The sequence below is a fragment of the Solanum stenotomum genome, chromosome 8, assembly GCF_019186545.1.
Source record: "Solanum stenotomum isolate F172 chromosome 8, ASM1918654v1, whole genome shotgun sequence".
Taxonomy (NCBI): domain Eukaryota; kingdom Viridiplantae; phylum Streptophyta; class Magnoliopsida; order Solanales; family Solanaceae; genus Solanum; species Solanum stenotomum.
The window spans coordinates 27,541,965-27,557,271 of NC_064289.1; the positions used below are offsets into that span (position 1 = coordinate 27,541,965).

Consider the following 15,307-nt stretch of genomic DNA (forward strand, 5'->3'; position numbering starts at 1 on the left):
AACATCTCTCACAATTATAAATACAAAAATTAACATTGAATACAATAATTATACGAAAAATATGTATTTAGATAAATAAACATATTATCATTCTTAAAGTAAAATTTATTGATCCTAGTTAACTTTAGTAATAATCAACATTATTATTTATGTGCAAACAAATCAATAACATTTATTCTTGTCTAGCATAAAATTAAAAGAAGTTATAATTTTTTAAATATTTTACATAAAAAACTATTCAAAAATTACTCTTTTTTCCTAATTGAAAGAAAATCTCCCTAAACACCTTCGAGAAAATGATCCAATAAAAATAAAAACATCAAAAATATAAATAATGTTTTCCGTTGGTTACCATGAAATCAAGAGGAAGAAAAAGTAACATACTAAGATTTACTAATTTTTGTCCAGTATGTTATTTTAATATAAAGCTTTATGAAGAGATTCTTATCGATTTTTTTAAAACATGGGACGACCAAAAAAGAGTTAAAATGAGTTTTAATGTATTGAGATAGTTTTCAATAATTTTATTAAGCACTAAGAGGTCTTAAATAATCAACATAAACACATTATTTTCAGTATTTATAATTTAAAACAACCTAGAATAATTTAACAACTTATATAACCTAACTAAAATTAATAATTTAAATTCATAGTCGTTGTCATGCCTATTTTTAGATGAAATTCTAAGAGGTTTTGCCAAGATGAATCCTAGCTCAAATTTAGGAGTGATGACATAATGCTCTTCTTCAACCTCATTTAAGCATTCTGAGACATATTTGAGTGATTCATCTTTGAGCTCTTTCAGTATCGCTAGATTTGAAAAGTCGTAATCTGATTCTTCAAGTAGTGTGAGGACCTTTTGATCAAAACACCATTTTATCTTATCAATTTGGGTATTGCCTTTAAAAGACTTAAAAGTGATAGATACAACTTGTACAAAATTGAGATAATCATTTTTTTCTTCAAATTTTGAAAAGTTCTATGACTCAATTCTTTTCTTGAAGGGTGAACTTACTGAGTATACTCCTTTAGCAATGATTGTTCCTTTTTTCGATGCTCGCATGAAATGTACCAAAAAATTGATTGATCATTATCAAGATTCATCTTCAAGTATCCTTTAGATGGTAAAAGTTTAATAGAGATTTCTTTTATTCTCTTTTCGAACATCTAGCGGCTCATTGAACTTCACTCTTTTCTTTTGAATCAACATCAATTGAGTCATCTTGCGTGGATTTTTTCATATTTAATCTTTCAGAATCTAAATAGAATTTTACATTTGCAAAGTATCACTTTGTCTTGATGAAAGGATTAATTTTTGCATCAATTTTGACTATTTCATCGTCATTCATATACTTTATGCATTTATGTAAAGTAGATGACATCACTCCATTTTCATAAACCCAAGGACGCTCAAGCAACAAATTTATGATGTTTTGACATTTATAACATGGATCAAAATGTTTGATTTCATATCGTCAATGAACAATTCTACACAAATATTTTCTATGGCTCGGTGTCCTCCTTGATTGAAACCTTGAATCATAAGGTTTTATTCAAGTCATCAATAGAGTTTCTGAGCTTTTTTGAGTCATATTTAGCATGATATTGACTACCAAAACACCATCGGTAGTATGCAATTGATATGATGTTCTTGAATAACTCCTACAGCAAACAAAGGTTTGTTATGTAGTTTAGACCTTAACAACAAATCATCATCAGTGAAGGCAAATATAGCAAAATTTGGGGTAACTCTTTTGTTAGCATGATGTTCTTGTGTTATTGTTGGATTATTTTTACCGCACTTTTGCTTTCTTTTGTTTTATCTATGCTGAAAATATGTATTGCACCAGTTTGACTGCCTTAAAAACAAACATTCAGGATATAATTCACGTAATATAATAGACTTCTGAATCCTCTGCGATAAGGAACCATTGATGTTTTGACTTGTATAACATTTGACATTTTTTATGATTGTATTTGATTCACATCACTCCTTAGTGCTCTAGTGAACCTTCTAAAGTTTTTTTTGAAAATTCAACTTCAATAGGCGTGAAACTCCTACATTACAAGAAAAGGGTGTTTGGCATAATCTGCGACTTCGAGCACTTCTTCTAGTTGGGTGCTATACTTGCATGGTTTGCCTCAGCTATTTTATTTATGTCAATGATAATTTTTTCTTCACTTACTAACACCATGATTTTCTCTTTCAAGACAAAGTATTTACTTGTTGGGTGGGGAATGGCGCAATAAAACTTACAGTATATTATCAATCATATTGATTTCTTCGGGCCTTTCTAATTTAGGGAGATCAATAACTTTCTTGGCTAGCAATTCAACAAGGATCATAAGTACGTTTGAATCTGAAAAATGAATAAATCTTTACCTCTAACTCCTAAAAGGTTGAATGTAGTTTTTCTTCATTTGGATATTGACTTGGGGATTCCTCTTTTTGAAGTTCTTTCTTTATTGTGACCTTGACAAAAGTTGCTTTCACTCCTACAGATTTTTTAGTTTGGATCTTTGAGGTCGTACCTTTTCGAGCTCTTTCTTTTCTATTGTCAGATATTAGCAAAAAGATGTCTTCCAATGACTTAGAATGCTCAACTCTATGTTAAGTGCTCGTATGATAAGTTCTTCAAAAGTTTGCGGTTTGATTCCTTGTAGTATGTATAGTAGTCCCCTGTGCATTTCTTGAATGCATATTTCTAGAGCAGATATTTAAGAAAGGCAATCTTTACCGTCCAAACTCAATGTTCTCCAATAATTGATATAATCCACCACAGACTCATCTTTCCTTTGTTTAGTGCCTGTCAACTCTGTCATGCTTACGATCCAAGTGTACTGTAAAAATGATTAAGGAATTCCTTATCGAGTTGCTTCAACTATCAATAGACTCATGTTCCATGTCGATATACCAGTCGAATGCACTCTCTTTCAGCGAACAAACAAACTGGTTTACCAAAAAGCCACCATGTGGTCCAGCATTGCTACAAGTTTCAATAGTGGGCATGTATTACCTTGGGTTTTCTTTGCCATCAAATTGTTGTAGCTTTGGTGGCTGATAGTTCGTTTTCATGGATAGACAATCACATTGTCTGGTATGGCTTGGAGTAATACAATGAATTTTGTGGTGTTCCGCTATATTGAGCCCTGATGATGTTTGTTATCATGTCTTGTTGGACATATAACGCTGCAATTGAAACTGATTGTTTCTCCTTTTAGAAGTTGGACTTAGCTATAGATTCCTCCAACGACCTTATTTTTCGGATTGAACCTAGACGGACAAGTGTGGACAGTAACTTGACTCTTTAGGTGTGAATCCTCCAACTTGTTCATAAGTTGAGCAATATGAAGTTTTTTTTATCGTCAATAGACTTCTTCATTAAAATTGGAGAAATCCTTGAATCCTCAAATTCCCCCAAGTTAAAGTCAATTTGAGAAAATTCTTCAAAGACTATAGATGTGAGGTTGCCTCCGGAGGTTGCAATTACGATCGCCATATGAGAATTGTTGTTTTTTTTATCATCTATGGAGAGGTAAAGCATTCGAATTCATCTAAGTCACTAGTCTTGAACTTGCGTCAAGTCTTTGCATGAAACATCATTACATCACTGATTTTGAATGTTATCACAATAGTTGACTTTGTATTTTGTAATTTGCAAGAGGAAGAGATCAAGAACAAAATTGACCGCACTAGACGTGTATAAATTTATTCACAACAAATTTTCAAGATGTTGGAATTTAACTGCAGCAAAAAATAAGAAAATTATAATTTTTGTTGATAAATTTGTGAATACAATTTTATCACCCTCTTGATTCTTCTCTCCTGAACTTCTCCGAGATTCATGGGAATTAAATAGCGTACTTCATGAATTGTTTAATGATTTGAATCTCCTAGTGTATTCCAATCGCCAAGAACATTGGTTAGTACTTCATTACTTCGAAAAGATCTCCGAAAAAACTCCTTCAACCACTACTTGAAAGAATTATGTAATAGATGTTGTAGCTTTCTACCACGCTTACTCCAATGCTTGTTGAAGTGTTTGTCAAATGTTCTTGAATGTCATGTCTATCCCCTATTCATAGTTGTAGGGAGTGAACAAAGTTGCATATGATTAGCTAAAAGATGTCACTTAACACTTGACAAATTGTGATTGATTCTTAAACTTAACTAGAACTACCACATCATTTGAAAATATGATATCATCTTGTTAGTCTTTGATGTATAGCCACCATGACACGCAACATGGGTTTAGGCTTCAATGTGTAATTGACCTTGGCCATTAAAATGAAATGATTAATTTGTATAGTCCAAATTAATCATTAATTAATCAACCCAAATGAACTGAATAAAATCCAAAATTTAATATAAATTTAACCCAATAAAATCTATACACTGCCAAATTTAGTAATGATAAAGTCATGAAACACCAATCTTCTGCCTCCGGATATATCAGTATTATTATTTTTTTGCTCATTAAGTGATCAATAAAAACAGCAATCGTCTTCAAACTACTAGCTTTTGCTCCCAAAGCAAATGTTGACCGTGACAATAAAATATTTGGTGTAATGAACCATGCCATCACTAGAGATGAACAGATTTACATATTGCTAGCAAACAGTAAGAGCAGCAGCCAGCTCTCCCATTCCAAATTTGCATTAGTAGAGAAAGATCTTGAGTATCTAATCGGCTTGACATAAACCAAGAATCATCCAAGTGATCAGGAGTTATCTCAAAGCAGTGATGATAACATTTTAGCCATGTTATTCCACAATTAACTCTGATGAACTAACTCTATTTCCTGCAGACATCCCATCCCAGAAATAATTAGCAAGAAATGTTTTGAAACAGTATACATAACGGCATACGGCAGTGGGCAATACATGCAGAGAAAAAACAAGTTCCGTTACTTTAAACCTAAAGCAAGGGAAGTTGATGCACTGTCATCATTATTCTTTCTTACCAAAATAAATACAGACACATTAAATTTACATTGACATGACAGAATTTCCAACTAGCCAACACCAGCAAGGATACGAAATCAGGAACATGCACAAAGCTCACTATCCAAATAACTAGTGTTTGCTCCTAAACAATTGGTAAAAATGCTTGGTAATTTTCCTCCCAAGGCATATTATCGAATTTTATGATCAACTATGATGCCACACAGAGCTCACTATAAAAAACTTAAAAGAAAAGAGAGTAATCCACGATTGTCTCAGTGTCACGTGGTTTACACACACTTCAAAGACGACATGCAATGTGGGCTGAAAATACTTTAATTTCAAATAAGCAAAGCCGTAACCAGAAACCCTGGCTTAAATTTCAAACAACAAGGATCTTTCCTAACCTGCTACTCTTTTTTGAAGGAACAACTAGTCCCCTTTTCTCCAGGCTTTTAAATCGATCTCTTGCAAGGGTGCAGCATCCCTGTTCGAAACAGAAAGCAAAATCACATAAGAGAAAGACCTTGAAAATAGAAACAAATGTGATAACAACCAACTTGGAGAAATTCGAAATCAGGAAAGCAACCTTCAATTTACGGAGGGAACCAGTAATCTCTTCAGACAATAAGACCTGAGCAGGAGCAGGCTGGAATCTGAAATGATAGGCCATAAATTATTTTGTCAACATCTACAGTTATTGCAGGAATAAAGCAAAAGAGACAAGAAAATGACTCTCATTGCTCAGAATCTGATGTTCTAGAAATATATACAAACCCCACAAGCAAAACAGCAACAAGAGTCATTTTCTTGAATTATAACCCCACAAGCAAAATAGCCTCAGAACATGCAATCATCATTGTTTCAAACCCCAAGCTGGAAGTTGAAACATTTTTAAGAGCTATAACAATAAAGATCCCTTTAAAATCTGATGTTCTAGAAAGCCATTTTTTCCCAGTTAGCAATTTAATTATTGAAACTTATTTACTTCAAAATGAAACAGCACATACTTGCGCTTTCCCAAGCGTGGCGGACAACATTTTAGTCTTTCTTTTTTAGCAGTTACACGACGTAGATGTCTTTTCTGTTGTTCTCCTTCCTCTCTCTCTATTTCTTGAATTATATCCGGTAAGCTGCAGGCACAAAAACAGATAAGAATCTATAAGAAAGGCAAATTCTATTTAACTAGAATATGATTTGCCTGATATTCTAAGTAATAGCAAACCTATCAATTTCTTTGGAGAGCTGTGCTGCTTTTGTTGATTCAGCTTGTGCTTTCAACTGTTCTTTGCGTCTAGCCCGTCGATTCTTCTCAACTTGTGTCACCATTTTGGGCTTTTGAGGCCTGAATAAAGTTAAAATTAATGATGTATAATTTCATTCAGTGTTAAATGAAGATCTGACGACTTGCTATGCACTCAACACAACATGGATTGCCAAGGAAGCTAAACTTAGAGCACTGCAAATTTTCAGAACACAACTGACATACAAAAAAGAAAATCTTGAACACTGGTGACTCTACAACTGATCATCATTAGGACATTTGGATCATCACCACCAAAGGTAACAGATATAAAGTCGGACGGCAACAACGTCCATAGTATCTATCATGCTTACTGGTGACTCAACTCACAATCTAACTCAGCAAGATTAAGGAAGGATCAAACCTCTTCAAATTAGAAATGTGATTTCATATGTAGTTGATTTTAACTTAACATATTTAAGCAACCAAATATTAGTGATATACAATGTACTCGTTCTGCATCTTTAACCACAAAAAAAAGGCTGTTCCATTTGGGCATATTAGAGTTCATCACAGGGTTCCTAATAAATTAAATAAAAAGGAAAGACTTTTCCAAGAAGAAAGAGTCTTGAGAAACTATGTCCTTTGCTTTAAGCTGTTGAGTTGAAAGCAAATTCTTTTACATGTTATCATAAGCTTTGATAAATCCATTTTTTCACCTAAAAGTCCGATCTTCTGTCACCTGTGAAACCTCTAACCAAATTAAACAGGTGGAACAATATCAGAGTCTAGAGATATACCTGGTGTCTCATATCAAGTGCTCAAAGGGTTTCCAAAGTTTTAATTAAGGTCCTCCCCTACTCGGTCATTGACTTAAGATTCTGGGATTGGATGCTCAAATTCTTAAATACCCACAAAAATTGGATCTATCATTTTCTAGTTCCAGGATTCCAGTACCATTTAATCATTGACATTTTAATATATGTGATCTCCAGATAAAACTGATGTGAACTTCTGAGTCACCTACAATTATTGAAAAACATAGAAGTTACAAATGCTGGAAACAAGAACTTCTCCACTAGCTCAAATTCCACCCCACAAAAACTGAATATATTATTTCCTAGTTGCAGTACTGCAGTTATCAAAATAATGTGAACTTCTGCATTAGCTACAAGTGTTGGAAGAAAATAAGAGCTACTCATGCTGGAAATAGAACTTCCCACTGAACACATTATTTCCTAGTTGCAGTACTGCTCAGTAATCAAAATAATGTGAACTTCCGGATTAGCTACAAATGTTGGAAGAAAATAATAGCTACTACTAATGCTGGAAATAAGAGCATTCCCACTAGCAGAAAAAATAAACACAATGTCACACGGAATAGGGCAAACATGGGTTCAAATAGATAAGGACGAAGGAAGCATGAGGTCTTAGACCATCAGTGATAGCGTTAGATATATCGCCTTTGACTTCATAAACATCCATAGCTTAGATCTTTGTTTTTTTTTATGACAAGGGAAACCCGCAGCCGCTACCCTTTGGGTGCGCACAGGGTAAAACCCCCGCTTCTATACAATAGCTCGCAAACCACATAGTAGAAGTAACCCGCACTAGGCAAGCCCGGTGCGACGAGCTCGACCCAGAAGGCAAATCCCTTGCTTTCGCTGGCAGGGGTTTCGAACTTGAGACCTCCAACATGGAAGTCTCAAGCCCAAACCACTGGGCCACCCCGAAGCTTTGTGAAAACTATTAAACATGCAAAGCCACATAAATAAAACGAAATTGCATTTCTAGTATAAATCATGATAAGAAATTGAAAATAGAAAGAGCCAATTGTGAGCCACTGTAAAAATGAGGACAAGACAACTCATGTTAGCCTTGTAAAGTTATGGTTAAAAAATTAGGACTTAAAGCTAATTGGGTGTAACCAGTGTCCAGAGATTAAAATGTAATTAAATTTACTGTCAGCATAATTTATCATGTAGATTTAACACATTAAACTGTCATCTATTTTATTTCTCTGAAGCCTAAAGCTTAAAGATTGTCAAAGAAGCTCCTATTCACTATTATAAGGGGACTCCACGAATATGAATAGACACAGGTGAATAAATTACACGGTTCAAATTTTGATGGCTGGATTTTCAAGTAATATTATAATTTTAAATGATCTTGAGTACTGAGCAAGCAAAGAATAGAACATGTTTCAATAGCAAAAACTATCAAGACAGACGAGTAATATAGGCTTACCTTTTCTCCAGATCTGTGTTTCCGCCTTCCACTTGTTTTTCATTCTCCGTGTCACTGCCACTATCCGCTTCAAGGAAATACATCTGAGACAAATGAATCTTCGGTGAATACTTATACAGAGTATAAGAAAACATATCCCATAAGGCATCAACAAGGGCCATGGTCAAAGGTACTAACAAGACTGTAACAGCTTAAACTTACATCTTCTTCATTAACTGCTTCTCCAGGAACAATCAATGGAATAGGCTCCGGCCCCAATTCATTTCGATAAATTTTCTGCATTTCATCTGCAACAGCACAAGCTAATGCATCCTGAATTGAGAAGATACCGAGTGAATTATTAATTGCAGGGACTAGGAACTTGGTAATAACAAAATATGACATACAGACACAAATTACCTGATGACTTTCAGATGGCGGATTGAATGAGCATCCTGGAGGCTCAACTTCCACGGCAGGTATAACAGAAGTCTTGGGCTTCTGTAACATGCAATGCATATAAAACTGATTACATATACTAATGCAGATTTGTATTTTCCCTTTCCGAAAAGTACACATGCAAAATTGTTCTAAGAAAGTCGAAGGTTTACAATTCAACTACTCGAGATTTAGGACCATAAATAAATATACACAGTTACGATAGTGAAGAAATGGATAGAGAAAGAAGAAGACATGAAGGTACAAACAATATGCACCAGGGGTCGTTTCGTTGAGAGACGAGTTATGTGAGGACTGTAATGTAGGGATTGTATCTTAGGGAATAGAGTAATACAAGGATTGTAATGCATGAATTATATTGTAGGATTAAATACGTGTTTTGTTTAATTTTACAAAATGGTTTTGATATATGAAGGTTATTTTGTTCATTTTAGTCGTTTTAATCCTGATTCTATAACATCTTAGTAATGCAACCAAACGAGCTTGTGTCACCAGCCAACCCACCTCATCCGCTGACATAGAAAATTATGAAAAACTTCATTCCACAGCAGCAGGAAAGTACAGAACAACTAAATCCAAAAATGAAATCCCAATCTAAACATGCATCACATATTTTGGTCAAGATCTTTAGACAGCCTAGAGCATCAACGATGCTAAAACTAAAAGGAAGGATTTCAAACTGCCAAAATGAGGAATGAGCAAAATGGAAAACAATCCAAGTTTGACTTCCTTTTGGATGCCTGGTATCTTTTTTGATGAAATTTTGTATCCGTTACAGATCATTGTATCTGCATAATCTAATTCGTCAAATGAAGTGGTGAAAATGTGTCGACTAACGGGAAACTAACTGATCAATCAATCACAAAAGATAGTTAGGGTCAGCTCTAATGGGTCTCTACATCCATTTTGCTTATTTAGGTCCATTACCTTCCACGATAAAGGATCTTTTATATCCATTCTCATGCCTTTCTTTCATTTTTTACTCTCATCTATCGTTTGAGCGGATAAGCATGCAGAGCATGTGCAAGGAAAAGGTTCATCTCAAAGATGCTTAGTGATGTTTTCTTCAAAAGTTAGAGATTCAATTGACTTAAGACTGATCATTTTTAAGTGGACTTTGAAGCATTTTAAGGCAATAATAGTAGTACTCATAAAGAATGGCAGGCTACATTAATAAAACCTATAGCAAGTATTGCATCACAACTTACAAGGAAAAACTTCAGCTGATTTGAAATATGTTTTTCATGTATAAGGAAACCAAAATTGAAAAGAATGTTCCTGATAAATGGCCCAAAAAGATAAAGAGGAGAAAAGAATTTTAAAATTCATATACGGGAAGGAAAAACAGTGTACCTTTTTGGTTTTGATGACCAGTTCACCTGCAACAATGCAATGAAGGTTGCATCAGAAAAGTCATTTTACTACAAAAGTGACGAGGAACAAAAAGGCTCTAATTATAAGGACACCTTTATCATCCCAAATGTCAACCATGCCAGAGTCTCCACCAGCCGAATCCTAATAACACAAAATTAAGAAGAAATAAACAATGAGGATCTATTAGGGATGTGCACTCAAATGAAAAGATTTTTCTCCCTATTGAGTGAAGGCCATTGTGGCAAGGAAGAAGCAGCCATAACATCTTGCAATTGGTGAATTGAATATTTAAAATGAAATAGTGAAGAACCTTTTGACCCTGTTGAGCAGTATCTTTAGCTATCTGAACTTTACTTTTCTTCTTGAACTTTTTCCCAGTTGAAGAAGGTACAGGTTCAACAAAGGTATTGCTCTGTAGCATACTATCACATCGAAGTACTTTCTCCCGGTGTTTTTCAATTTTCCGTTTGACAGAAAGATCTGGATTATAGACATAAACTAGTCACTTAATCGTTAAAAAGGGATTTGCCAACAAAAAACGACAGAACAGCAGTAAAGGAACAAGGAAGATGCGCCCATGATGAACATCAACTGCAAAATATTCCAGTGATATAGTACTTAAGGTGATTTGTACTGAAGGGGAATCGTACTGATAGGGAGTACTGTAATTGCATACAATAAGGTAAGAGTTCATCTTCACACTATAAATAGAAAAGGAAGAAGGGAGGGAGGTTCCAAAATTAATCTAACCAACTAAGAAAATAAAGAGACAACTACGTAGCATAAGCCCTAATGAACTATTTTCTCTTGTATAAAGTGGGATGTCTTGGACATGCTCCTTTTTAGCCAGGATTAATTTGCTAACTCCCCAAATGGCTCTTTCACTATGGCCAGATTTGTAACAACACTCCCGCCCTCAATAAGAACCTTGTCCTCAAGGTTCAAGTCAAGGACAACATGAGTAGCAAGCTGCCCATCCCACCGCCCACCCCACCCCATTGTCAGCAAAACAAAGTGTTCTTCATGGCCAAAGAAGAATATGTAACCATGTACATGTGCTGCCGCAATGATATGAAGCATGTAAACATTAGACATGCCTAACACAATGGCAGTAGAAACAGAAGCTTGAACTTCAATTGTAGTAAGATAGAAGGAACTAATGTAGGATCTTTAGTCACAAGGCTAATTTGGTTCCTTAACCAACGAAGTTGTAATGTCCATATGTGCAAAATGCATAGGAAAACCAGCCACTTATTTGGGATACAGAGTCTCTCTGTTAGTGAACCAACAAAGTTTTTCAACTGGCAGCATTGACATCCCTATCCCAGATGTGGTCCAAGGTGGCAACAAAAATCAAAGTAACTAATCATTAGACATATCGAAAAAACCCATAAGCAGAAACGATAGCAATCCATTAAGAATATCAGCTTCTGCGGTTTATATTCACAACATAGTATCACTACTTCACTACCCACTTGCGGATGTGTAAGCCAAAAGCATGTTGAAGCAAACCAGTGGCTATATGAGGACAACGAAATGCTGCATAAATATCCCTTTCTGGATTTAAACCGAATACTTTGCGACCAAACACCATGTCAAGCTTATGTCTTTTGCCTTTAGGAAGAAAACTCGGTAGCTTAACCGAGACTGCCAAGGTGTAGATTCAAGTTGGGTCGTGACAATAAAAGCACTGGACATATTGTCGAGACACGGATTTTTGTATTGTATCCCCAACAACTTTAACATGAAGTTGCAGTTCAAATGAGAGTCACGATCTCAGCCACCTTGGTGTTACTATCATCATAAGCTAAGCTAAGTCTAGCACTGATGTGATAGTTGTAGCATCTGAAATCTCCGGGTATCAATGAAAGTGGAGTCCAATTGCATGTCCTCTAGCTGCAGTGAGCGCACACGGCAAATAGAAGAGAGCATACACTTGTTGTTAGCTTGTAGCTCTTTCATCGATTCTTGCAACGCCTTCACCAATTCAAGAGGGTGTTGAATTGAGCTTCAAGCATGGTAGAAGGGTAGAGAGGCATGGAGTAGGAACAATGAAAGCACCAAGGTAATGGAGGGGAATCGTATTGATAGGGAGAACTGTAATCCCATACAAGAGTTCATTTTCACACTACAGGAATAGAAAAAAAAGGAGGGACGTTCCCGAATTAATCTAAGCTCCCTAAGAAAATAAAGCGACAACTTCATAGCATAGGCCCTAATGAACTATTTCCTCTTGTATATATATACCTCATAATGAAGTGCACATGCTTCCTTTAGCTAGGGTCCCAAAGGTGATTTGCTAACCCCCCAAATGGGTCTTTCACTATGGACAGATTCGTAACATGATTCTAAACTGCCCTCTTCTAGTCCTAAAATATCAGTTACTATCTCCCAAATTCATCAGGCTTCATATTACACCCAATAATTGCATGTGAACAGGAAGCATTGACTAAAAACTAACACCCAAACAATTGTTCCTGAAACTTTTCTGCAAGTGTATAACTGACATGAACTCTCAATCTGCTCTCAAGATTGATATCTACAATTATAACTCTATGGGATACTCAACTATTTTGTCTACATGCCTTAATATACATAATATTATCGAATGAGTCCACCAAAAAAAAGTTCTGGAGGAAATTATGAGAGCACCCAGTTATTTCCCTGAGTACCTAAAAAATACTGCTAAAGAAACAGCAATTTTTCACAAGTGGAGCAATCCAGTTATCCAGCCAAAACTAGTTCAGTACAACAGTAAATAGCATACATGGCAATCCATCTAAAGACAATATCAGCAGCTAGAACGCCAGCCTGGTATCAAAATCGACTCTCTTCTTTACCTCGTTATGTACTTGAACAGCTGATATTTAATACTCTAGCTATTTCCAAAATACCTCTGGATTTGTCAACGTAAAAGAAAGAATCGCTAGGAACTTGAGCGAGTGAACCGCCGGAAAGAGCATCCTTTGTGGAATTGTCAAGGAAATCTTCAATATCCTCCGTACTTATGTTGGCTCTCCATGCCTTCTTCCCTTTCCTTGATCTCTTTGCTTTCTTCCCCATCTCTCTACCTTCGCTGCAAAAGCGGCAACGTTAAGCCCTTGCGTTGTGTCCCCAAATAGTTAAGATACTGTATTTTTTTATATACAGAAGGGGTCAGATTTGTCATGTTATTTTCCTTAATTACTATTGTATCTCCTCTCATTTTTACTTGTCATATTTTAATTTGATATATTTCTTTTTAAAATATTAACATAATTATTTGACTGCAGTATTTTTATTAATTGATATTTAGTATTAAGTCTTAAAAAAATATTTAAATTTAAACTATTGAAAAACATGACTGTAAAAGAGAATAATTGAAACCTTTGATCAAAACAACATTTGTAAGTAAGTTTTGTTTATTTTATTATAATAAATTATACTTCTAATTCTGAGTCCTAATAGCTATTTTAAGAATTCAAACCCTAAAAATATCATTAAAGACATATATATTAATAAGGTTGAAATTTTAATCCCCGTTGAACTCTACATTTATTGAGTCAAGCTCAGTTTAATAAATAGGAGGTCGCGGTGCGAGTGACATAGTGAGGAGTCCAACCTCGCCTCATGCGATACTAAATTTTTATAAGGACCTATTACCTCCCTAGACTATTTAATACCGTATTTTAAACATATATATGTGTCCACGTGGACATAAAAAATAATGCAAAATTATAAATAGTAATGTGTCCACGTGGGCACATATATACCTTTAAAATACATTATTAAATAGTTCAGGGGGTAAAAAATATGGTATTAAATAGTTTAGGGAGGTAATAGGTCCTTATGAAGGTTTAATATCACAACAACAAATTCGACCAAAGTTGGAGTATTTTTCAAACCCTTATCCCTTATTTAAAAATGAATTATTCTCTATAGTTCAATACTATAAATAAGTTGCTGACGATATATGTATGGCCCAAATGATTGGATTTTTGAAAGTTTAAGAATATAGTAATTATTTTTTGAGAAAATACATAAAATTCCCCCTGAACTTGGCAGCAAAACTTACTTTAACACTATAACTTTATGGGTAATTATTTACCCCCTAATCTCTTTTCAAGTGAATTTAATATCACCCTAAAATTATAATACTAGTCTCACAATGGCAAGTGAATTCCACACGTGTCATGTCATTGATATGTCAGCACCACATCATTGCCACATCAGCACCACGTAGAACATTATTTCATTTTTTTTTGTTTCTTTTTATTTATTCTCAACTTTAGAAAGCAAAAAATTTCAAAAAATGAGATCCATGTTCCTCAACTCAGTCACGATTGCAATTGAACAAATTCGGTAGCAATTGAAAGATCGATCCAAAATGTCAAAATCATTCTCACAAAAACACATTCAATTTTTAAGACACATTATTAAGACAATAAATAATGACTGAAAGTTTAATTTGAAATGAAGAAATTATAGATTTTTCATTAAAAAGAGCTTCAAGTTCGTCACATTCAAACACTACCATAAACAATAATTTTGAAGCAAGAACATTTGTTGGCTTTTCTATTTTTTTTCTATTCATCACACTTTTACGGATCAAAAGAAAATGGAGGTGGGGTGAGGGCATTCCAAAGAAAGAGAAAGAAGATGGAAAGCTCAATGAAGAAGAAGAAGAAAAGGGTGATGCAATGGTGGTTGAGGCGGCAGATCCGAAGAGAAAGAAAGAGGGTGAGGTTTCTAAGAGGAGAAATAGAGTCGAAATGGGGGTTTCGAAGAAGGAGAAATCAAAGAGGTGGGGATGGTGGTTGAGGGCGAGAAGGATGGTGGGGTGTGAGGAAGATGAAGGAAAAAAAGATTATTGGCTAAAAAGAAAAAAATGGGGCCCATTTATTATTTTTCTCTTTAATTTTTGCTATTTATGCTCAATAAATTTTTTGACTTGCCACGTCAGCTGTTTGGGTGCATTTAAATTCACTTGAAAAGAGATAAGGGGGGTAAATAATTACCCGTAAAGTTAAAGTACTAAACTAAGTTTCCCTGCCAAGTTCAGGGGAGATTTTATGTATTTTC

General features: G+C 34.8%; 1 protein-coding gene across 2 annotated transcripts; it reads right to left on the reverse strand.

Annotated features, from left to right (window-relative positions):
- Positions 1-4,365: 4,365 nt before the first annotated feature.
- On the reverse strand, positions 4,366-13,368 carry LOC125872575 (ribosome biogenesis protein NOP53). 2 transcript variants are annotated; one of them, XM_049553325.1, is made up of 12 exons: positions 13,141-13,368; positions 10,557-10,726; positions 10,339-10,387; positions 10,226-10,251; positions 8,834-8,914; positions 8,636-8,746; positions 8,435-8,517; positions 6,170-6,289; positions 5,955-6,077; positions 5,534-5,600; positions 5,352-5,431; positions 4,366-4,802 (listed from the first exon to the last, which is right to left on the reverse strand). In XM_049553325.1, the coding sequence occupies exons 1-12, from the start codon at positions 13,307-13,309 to the stop codon at positions 4,796-4,798; spliced, it is 1,086 nt and encodes a 361-aa protein (XP_049409282.1). In that variant the 5' UTR covers positions 13,310-13,368; the 3' UTR covers positions 4,366-4,795. The 2 variants fall into 2 exon arrangements, with proteins under 2 accessions (XP_049409282.1, XP_049409281.1); XM_049553324.1 differs by lacking the exon at positions 4,366-4,802 and having other exon boundaries at positions 4,935-5,431.
- Positions 13,369-15,307: the final 1,939 nt, after the last annotated feature.